Genomic DNA, 10,092 nt, shown 5'->3' with positions numbered 1-10,092 from the left:
ATAAGGGAATCTCTGCCATCTGCAAAATGGCCACCGTGTTATACTCCTAGCCTACTTGAGCAACTTACATGGCTTTTACTAGAAAGTGACAAAGGACAATTGGGATAATGGACCATAGAGACTAGCGGAATGTGTGCATATATACACGGATGTTATTGGTTTTCACTTGTACGTGAACAAGCTGCCGGTTAGCAGCGAAACGCGTTGTACCGTGCTCTTTTAACTTTTGGCTGAAGCCTAATAAAACTGGAAATGAAATGAACTTAACACTACATTAATCCTGGTTTTGAATGATGCGTTCTTTACTGGCATTCTCTGCACTGCTGCGAGTGCCCTCCCCCCTGGGAGGATTGGAATATTTTTCTCTCTTTACAAATATATATATATATATATATATAAAAATGTGTACAGTGTATTTATGAGAATGAATGTGTGATGAGTTCTAGAACGAGGGGGATTTTAAAGGCAGGTTGATTTCGTCTGTAGAGAAGATGTCAAAGTTTGAAAAAAATATTGTACTGACTTCCCCAGCATAATGTTAGGGCACTACTTGTGGATTGACTCTTTATTTTGATAAACAAAATACTGAATCATACCACAGACAGTTTCTTTTCCCAGAATTGTGGGGTGTAATTGTCTACTAGGGGGAGTTAAATCAGAGGATTACAATAACGAGAATAAACATACAATTCATAATAATTACGAGTATGGAATGTTCATGTATGGCAGTCATTATGTCCTTGTGTCGTGTATGCGTAGGTCATCACCCCAAGTCAAAAATCCTCAGCTTATTTCAAGAATATTACTTTACTATATGACTTTAATTAAACTGAACCCTAGTGTGGTTAAAATATAATTCTAATAGGATGCTTATCCAGCCCTATCACAAAACCACAACACTAACTTTGTATCTCCCTAAAAACGTATCCTAGCAGATTATAAACCCTGGAAGTATACCTTCTATGACCTTGAGGTCAAACTTCCTCAATTATATAGACTCAATTATTTGCCTTGAAAAAGACTGATGTGGTCGAAACACGTGGCGGCTCAGTTTTATGTATATCAATGAAACATGGAATACATTTAGGCAACTCAATTTACCTATGCTGATGATTTCTGTCATATGACTTGCTTTGCAAACATCAGTGCATGTACATGGAACATTCTCTTTATCTGTTTTCTGACACTAGGCAGGGGTATGGAGTTCCATAGTCTGCAGCTGATATTTTCTGTATGTCATATTCCTCATTTACCTTTCTAGCCACGGCACCCTTCCACCTGGCTTCCCCAAACTCACTCACATAGCCCCTAATATCACTATATACCTTCCCATTAATAATGCCTTATATATTTACTATCTGACTTGTTATATGTTTTGAAGAGACCACACGTCTTCTGCCCAATAAATATCAACTTAAAACGTCACTGATGAAAATACATATCACCAAAAATGTAATGTGAAATGTTGGGAATCATTTAAGTATTACTTATTTCAATAAGCACGTTTGGTGAGGTGGGCAACCATTCCCTTCACTTGGATATTGGGCTTCTTCCATCAATATAGGTTTGCATTCACAGCAAGCTGTTAGTATGCTCTTCTCCCACAACCTGCTCCTAACACTTTTTTCAGAAAATGATTTTTAAAAACTCACTTATCTTTATCTCCTGCTGCAAATTCACCCTCAATTCTCCAGCCTCCTGCTCTGAAAGCAGCATCCTCTGTACGTAGAAAAGGATCTCAGATTGTCAGATATCGTCTTCCCTACAGCACCCATTTTACTTTTGCTGTGATGACATATGGTGCAGTGGACTTTACTGGGTCTAACTGGGAATTAGTTGAATTGCAGGTAATTGTTACCTTCTGAACTGATGGTTTGTACTTCGAGACAACAACACTTTTTACACCCGCTGCTCTGTGTATCATTGATTACTTGCAAATGATGGGTTTACAATAAACAATTCTTAGAACATCTTAGAAATATTTTGTGAACTAAAACCAGTCCCTCTATTAATGAGATTCTGTCAATCTTTAATTATTTCTTTTTAAGTGTTTTTTTTTTAGCTTATCCAAGTGATATAGAATATAAATTAACAGTAATAATGTTCACGTTATCGGAATTGCCAAACAGCGTCTGTGTCATGGAAAGGAAACACGAAAAAAGGAAATAGCATTTGCTTCTAAAAATTATCAAACTAAAAGAAATATGTTTGAAAATGAATGGTTCACCGCAGAATTTTCCAACTTATGAATCAATCAGGATGATTATAGATTATGAAACGTAAACTGTGGATGTTTAGATGACTGTGCACAATGAATGAAAAAGAAGTATGTTTGTAAATAAATACATCAACAATGTATATTTTTTTATAAAGTATTATCACTTCATTATAGAAACATAGGCAAAATGACTATAACCAAAATGAACATGACTGTTCAGTTTAGAAATGTACTTAAACAAGAATTTGAACTGTTTATGATATGCATTACATTGTTCAAGCAAATTGCACAAGTATTACACAAGTAAAGACTAGAGTGTATAAAGGCCTCAATATGGCAAGTTTAGAAATAGGTAGTATGCATGCACATAGTACAACAAAAAGTATATAAAACGTCATTGTTTTCTTTTTACAATGTTTGTAAAAAAGGGAATAAAAGGCAATCACAAATGTATTCATCTGTTCGGATAATCCACGCTGACAGAAAACGTCAGGCATGTCTTGAAAAATGAACTAAAAGCACATCTTCATGTGACCATGGGCCTGATTTATAAAAGCTTGTTTCAATGGAAAGGCTTTGTAAATCCGGCCCGTGTCTTTTGTGCCTTTAAAGATCTACATATAGCATGATGTATACAGTGTTTTTAGCAATCCAATATTTGATAAACATTTCAGTGAATGTTGAGAGAGGAAAGGCATTTCACCATTTCGTTCTTAGCATCATTTGTAAAATGAAAGGCCTACCCTGCAAAACAAGGTTCCCGCTGCTCAAAAAAATACTTAAGAGACATATTATGCCTTTTGCTGCCTATCTTTAAACTGTAGCAACATTGGTGAATTAAATAGTAGCGAAATTGTGGACCTATAGTAAACGACCACTGAATAAATGAATACTGTTTATCTCACTCATTTTTCCACAGGTCACAATGTAATTCTTTTTAAAAAAAGAATTTAAAATAAATGTGGCCCAGTTAATCAGGGACTGGAGTAAGGCGATTACAATGAACATAGATTCATAAATCCTGAATGGTAAATATCATGGAGAAATAATAACCTACATTGTGAAGTATTTGGGGCCATTTTGGTTACATTTGGCACCCGAGACAATTGCCTTATTTTAAAAATGAAAGAACCAATTTGGTTTTGCAAAGACATAGCAACACTAATATTAGGTTGTTGTCATATATATTTAACTGAAACACTGGTATGTGAAGTATTACGGACCCAGGCAGATTTGTTTTCGCTTTGAAATGTCTGCCTGAAAAAATTAAGGGCATTGATTCTAGTATCCCACAACACAATTTCAAATTCGGTGTTACTGTCACAGACATCTGTGAAAAGTACTTTTACTAGTGGAACAATGTGCAAGTTTGTAAGTGATGTGAAGGTGTTGGTGATGTTGGACCACAAATAGTTTTTCTTGATCTGTTGAGATATGTACCCTTGTGTGCAATTTTATTCAGATCTTATAGTGCATTATGTATGTCCATGTACATAGATTTAGAGTAAACTAACTAAATAAGCATACTACACATGATTTATAGTTTTCTATGCTGATCCCTCTCCAAATGATTATTTGTCTTTCTTCCTGAAATCTGCTGAATTGTATTAGGTGTGATTAATTTGAGAAATACAGTAAATAATATGGTTCTTTGATTCCAAAATGTCATCCTTCACTTAAAATACACCTCGTAGGTCAAGTAAGAGCCATCCTTTGTTTGGGAGGTCACTTATCAACACAGTGAACACTGAACAGGTTTATTTTTGACATAATGGACAGCACATGAGCCGAACGCTGGACATGGTGTCCTTTAAGCTAAGATGGCACCTAGAAGACATTTGGAATTTTGACACGTTAAATTGAGTCTTCATAAAATAAAATGTAATATGATGCGGATTTGTGGTGCACGTTTCTATCATGGTGGGCAATGTGCTGACCTTACCTCTTTTTGCAACAAGCATTAGTAAGAGAAAAACATTCAAACTTTCTTCTGCCATTCACCACATCTTAATTTGCAGAGTATACTTTATGCCTAACTACTGCAATGAATGTACCCTATTACGTCCTGGCAGTATGAAATGGAGAGCTCACTTCTTTCACACTCCAAAGAGACATTCTCTTCAACAGATATGAGAGTGTATCATAACAGCAGCATTTTGTTTCCATTATAATGTAGTGCAGTTTATTTATCATAAAAAATACCATACAAATGGTCAATCAATAGTCATCAGCAAAACAGAAAAAACAAAAAAATAAGAGGTAATGCTGATGCCTAAACAACTATAATAGTGTTGGTACATAGAAAAGTAATCCTCATATTTTGTACATTTATACAGAGTATAAAAGGTAACCGATGTTTATGCCACCGTCTCCCTTATCCCAGTTTCTAATTTCTTTGGAAGGAGTTCTTTTCTTTCGTCCACACTTGCTAAAGAGTTCCGACAGTTCTGTCCATCCACGTACAGCTTTGCGTACACGGGGTTGGAGTAATTTGTTTGCTAAAGAAAGAAACAAAAATACACATTTTATGAATGTGACTTATAGGTTCCTCTGAAAGTTTGAACTCATGTTACATCTCTGTTTTCAAATATGGATTCTGGGCATTAAGCATGAATGCAGGGTTATTAAAAAAAACAGTTCTGACTCTAAGCAATAAGGATTATATTGGCCATTGTACAATGTAATACAAATAAAACATTTCACTAATTTCACAACCCTGCTTGCAAGCTACAAAGAGACAGCAGATCCTCAGAAATATTAAATATCAAACAGTATATATACTGCAATGAATTCAAATGTGTAAGCTATTTTGTACATGAGCTGACATTACTAACATAATGTATTACTACTTTATTGTACTTAATCCACCCCCTTCATTCTACATACAGTCTTTTGATTTTCTAGTTGGATGACATGTTCTTTGCATTTGATGCTGCTGGAGTAGTGTCTTTCCACCATTTTTTCCAACATTCTTTTTATTTGATTTTGTCAATAAACATACTGTTTCAAGTGCGTTAATTCACATATTGCATAGTTCATATGGAATGAGCATATTTAACCACAACATAAACATAAACAGGACATAATTAGGTGGGGGTGTGTTGCTTAGTTCATTTGAAATGAGCATATTAAGCCACCATGTAAACATAAACAGCATAAACAGAGCATGATTAGGTGGGGATATGCGGGCAAAAGGGGGGCAGCCCCAGGGGACCATCTATCGGTGGAGCTGTAGTCCTTTGGGGAATTGTTTTAATTAGTTAATAATCTTTTGCGGGGAGGTGATGGTTGGAACTAGGTTGGGGCTGAGTGTCTCCCAGTTCATTTTGCCCTCTGCTGTTCTTGATCCTGGGTTGGTGGCATTCGGGAGGGGCATTTCCTTGCGGGCAGTGGGGCTTGACTATGGATTATTTTAGTCGTATTTGTCCATCCAGCGGTGGGGCGGCGGTTTTCTTACCATTCCTGGGAACTGGTCTGCATAGTGTAGGAAGGGGGCCCAGGTGTTGAAGAACTTGTTTCTATTCCCCAAGCGGATGGCGGTAATTTTTTCTGCGGCTGTGATGTCCCAGCATTTAGCCCATCACAGGCTCACGGCGGGGCCCTCTGGATGTTTCCATAGTCTTGCTATTGCTATTTTCGCTTCCGTGAGAAGTTGTGTGCACTGGCTCGCTAGGTTGCCGGTGAGTGGGAATTGGCCCTCCCCTGTGCTGCCCAGTAGGACTATTCCTGGGTCCCATGGGATCATTAGTCCTGTGATCTGCTTGATTAGGTCCAGGATTTCCTTCCAGTATTTGACTGATCTTGGGCATGACCGGAGTAAGTGGAATAGTGTGCCTGTGTCTGTGCAACCTCTCCAGCATAGTGGGGAGATAGCCGGGTTGCTCTTGTTCAGAATCTCTGGGGTTAAGTACCATCTGTAGCAGGTTTTGATCGCCCCTTCCTTGTTGGTGACGCACTTCGAGCTCTTCTGTGTTCTGGTCCAGATGTGTCCCCATTCTTCCATTTCAATTGTTCTGCCGATGTCCTTTTCCGACTTTTCCATATATGCCTCTTTTTTTCGGGATCGGTTCTGTCTAATAGTCCATATAGGGCCGATAGTTTCCCTCTGGGAGGAGTTGTTTTGAGCATTTGTTCCAGTGCCGTTAGCTCTCTGCAGCACTGGGTTCTCATGGGCTCGTGAGAGAGCCAGTGTCAGATCTGAGTGTAGCAGAATCTTTCTGTTTCCGGCATCCCGAATTTTACTTTGCATTCTTTGAAGGTTAGTGGGGCGCCCTCCTCATAAAATCTCCCACGTGCTTTAGGTTTTCCAGTGATTAAAGTTATTGGGTGTTATGCCGGGGATGAAGTCCGGGTTGTCCCAGATCGGGGATAGAGGGCCAATTGTGCTTCCGCGATTCCACTGCTTGGCCGCCCTCCTCCAACTCTCAACTGTATTCTTGGTTGCGGTTAGGGGCCCCTCCCTGAGGGGATCAATGGGACTGATGATATATGGAAGTGCTTCCAGGGGGATATGGCACCAGTCCTCCTCTAGTTTCACCCAGCGGGGTTTGTCAGTGGATGGGTTCCAGGCGAACGCCGGTGCGAGCTGGGCGGCCAGGCAGTATCTTTCTATTTCGGGGGCTCCCAGGCCTCCTGCTCCCTTGCTTATTGTCACCACCCTTTTCGCTATTCGCGGATTCATGCTCTCCCAGATGAATTTCATGATATTTGTTTGGAGCTTCAGCAGGTCCTTCCTTGGTATGGAGATTGGGAGGGCCTGGCAATGATAGAGCAACCTCGGTACCAGATTCATTTTTACTGCTGTTATTCTTCCCAGCCATGACGCTTCTTGTTTTTGCCATTTCACTAGGTCCGCCTGGAGCTCCTTGAATAGCGGGGGAAATTCAACTTATACACTTCTTCTATTCTCTGTGGAATCTTTACCCCCAGGTAGGTGAAGTATGAGTTGGTCCATTGGATGGGGTGATCGGTAGCTAGAGATTTTATCGTGCCTCCCGGTATGTTGATTCCCAGGGCCATGGATTTTTTGAGATTAAATGATAATCCTGACGCCGCTCCGAAGTTGGCCAGTTCGTTCCAAAGCACTTCCAGGGATGACCTCGGCCTGGTCAGGGATAACAGGACATCATCTGCGTATAGTGCTATTTTGTATACCTCTCCTCTGACCGATAGTCCGCTTATTGAGAGATTGTGTTGCACTCTGTTGGTGAATGGTTCCATTGACAGTGCAAAGATGAGTGGGGATAGCAGGCAGCCCTGCCTCGTGCCTCTGGTGATATGAATTCTAGGAGATTTGTTGCCGTTTACCCTTAGTGCTGTAGTTGGGTGTTGGTAGTTGGCCAGGGTCCATGTCCGGAACTTTGGCCGATGCCCAAAAGCTTTAGGGTCTCCTCTATGTATCCCCAGTCTAACATGTCGAGTGCTTTATTTGCGTCTACAACAGGACTGCCATTTGCTCGCCCGTCCTCCCTGCCGATTCGATGATAATTAGGGAGCGCCTGGTGTTATCAAAGGTGCTTCACCCTGGGATGAATCCCGTCTGGTCTGGATGGATCAGCTCTGGGAGGTGTTTTGCCAGTCTGCTTGCCAGAATTTTAGAGAAGATTTCCGCGTCGTTATTCAGTAATGTGATAGGTCTGTATGAGGAGCAGAGCTCTGGGTTTCTTCCTGGTTTTGGTAGCAGCACTGTGAGTGACTCCTCCATGGAGGGGGTGATGGAGCCTGATTCCAGAAAAGAGTTGTATAGCGAGGCCAGGCGAGGGGCCAGGATGTGGGAGAACTTTTCATAGAATTGAGCGGTCAGGCCATCGGGGCCTGGAGCTGTGTTTTTCAAGAGCCGAATTGTTTCGGCTACTTCTTCCGCCGAGAATGGTAGTTCCAAGGAGTCGAGCTGTGAGGGCAGAGGGTCTCGCCGGATTGGGCGCAGGTATTGGGCTTGAGCTTCCTTGCTTGTGGCAGGGCCTGACATGATTCCCCTGTGGTGTTCGGTGAGGATCTCCATCTTTAACGCTTCCATTCAGCAAAGTCTCCCTCCTTGGTCCTGAAGCATTAGTATCTTGTTTCGGGAGTGCAGGAGTGCATTTTCTTCAGGTTCTGCACCAACAGGCGGTTGGCCTTGTTACTGACCATTTTTAAATATCAACTGCATTTGCACCAAATAACATTTCGGATGTAAAACGTGGTTTGGTGGATTTATAGAGAAATACTCATTGTTTTGTGCAATATTTTCTTTTGCACCAATTCCAAATGTTATTTCCCAAAGTGGAAGGTTATTTCAGTGTTATGCTCAATGCATTATAGATGTTATGCGTAATCCTGTTTTGAATTAAATTAGATTGAAAGAGATCATCCCCTTAGATGTGCCCAATATTAATCTGAATAATATGCTGAATCCTTTTGTTTTCTAAATAAGCACCCATTTATACAAATACAATTATAGTTTCAATACAATTACATCTATTCCAGAAATCCACTACTAAAACAGATATATGTAAATAAACACATACATGAATAAATAAATACAGAATATCAATACATTAAAAAAACAATATTACTACACCTAAATAGGCGACACATACAGTCTTCAAGAAGGGTCAGATTCCTTTCCAGTAGGGAAAATTAGTACCTTGAACCAGTGTAGGACTGACAACGTCCTTAAAATCAAGAGCTTGATGATGAAGATTAAAAATATGTTTTTTTGGCATACACACATTATTGGCCATCCTTCTAAACATGAGTACTACCGTCTTCCAGTCCAAACTCTTTTTTTAATATCTCATCACAATTAAACACTTGCAGCACTAATAGTGCCATTGTAAAACACGTGTAACTCAGGACCGGTATGTCTTTTTGTCTTAATGTCAGATGTTCATGCACCTTGAAGTAGACAAAAGCTGATGCATAGCACTCCCCTAAGCAGGAAAAAAATTGAATACTACAGCAGAAGGTAGACCTGGATTTGTATTCTGGTCACCGGATTACAGACTCCTGTTTATATACATTTGCATACTGACCTCTGTTAACAGGAAAATGTAACTGTAGCCCAGGTAAAGAAGGCTATAGATTAACTCCCATAAATCTCCAGCTTTAGCCTAAGAGGATTCCCACCCCACACACACACCACTTAAATGATTCCCATAAAGGTCCCAGCAGGAATCAGAAACCACTTGGAATCAGTTTGTGTTTTTGCTCCCAGCATAGCCATGGTTGAAAACCCACCTTCATTTAAAAGTGACCATATATCATTCCAGCTTTCCCATCTACAGAACCTGGCTGCCCATGGCTGTTTGTGGGCATAGGAGAGTAAATAGAACAGCTTTATTCTCTGTTTTCTCTTCAGTATGATTTCACCATGGCTATACTCACAATGGCTCCCTGGCACAGTGGAAGGCTTAAAGTTCTGACTACAGCTGAGGCAAAGACAATCTTCATGTCCTTAAATGCTTTTCAAAAAAGCACAGTGCCAGGTTTTTTTGGACTACTGTGGTTGTGACTAGGTGCAGTATTAAATCATTGTTGTTAGCATAACATAAAGGGGAAATAAAAAAGGGTATATTCTCTAATTTTTCATGGAGTTGCAAACATGGCAAATTTGCATTCATGATATAATACCCCTACCAAATGTTTTTTTTTTATTTATTATTAAAAGGATTTCAAGATGTTCAATTTTCGGGCACATTCACTTCTTTTTCATGCCAATTGCCTCCATTTAGACTGTCTGGCTGATGTTCTGCTCAGAGTTGAACTTTAGGTGCACTGGTGTTCAGGATTGTTGGCTTATGACCTTTGTTGGCTTGGCACCTGAAATCTTCGCTCCCTGCTGCCCAGCCCTTCAATGTGGCCTTACACTGGCATCAATCACCTTGTAGCGTGTG

The 10,092-nt window shown here is 40.1% G+C and overlaps 1 protein-coding gene across 3 annotated transcripts in view; it reads right to left on the bottom strand.

Annotated features, from left to right (window-relative positions):
- Positions 1 to 3,368: 3,368 nt before the first annotated feature.
- Positions 3,369 to 10,092, bottom strand: part of LRP1B (LDL receptor related protein 1B) — a 4,835,697-nt gene continuing 4,828,973 nt past the window's right edge. For all 3 annotated transcript variants that reach the window (XM_069616528.1, XM_069616527.1, XM_069616526.1), the window contains one exon: positions 3,369 to 4,716. In XM_069616528.1, the coding sequence (XP_069472629.1) occupies positions 4,576 to 4,716 (141 nt within the window). In that variant the 3' untranslated portion in view covers positions 3,369 to 4,575. The remainder of the gene's footprint in view (positions 4,717 to 10,092) is intronic.

The sequence above is a fragment of the Ambystoma mexicanum genome, chromosome 9, assembly GCF_040938575.1.
Source record: "Ambystoma mexicanum isolate Mex_15411 chromosome 9, UKY_AmexF1_1, whole genome shotgun sequence".
NCBI classification, from domain to species: domain Eukaryota; kingdom Metazoa; phylum Chordata; class Amphibia; order Caudata; family Ambystomatidae; genus Ambystoma; species Ambystoma mexicanum.
The sequence above is the reverse complement of the archived record's forward strand: the minus strand, read 5'-3'. Positions and strand labels throughout refer to the sequence as shown.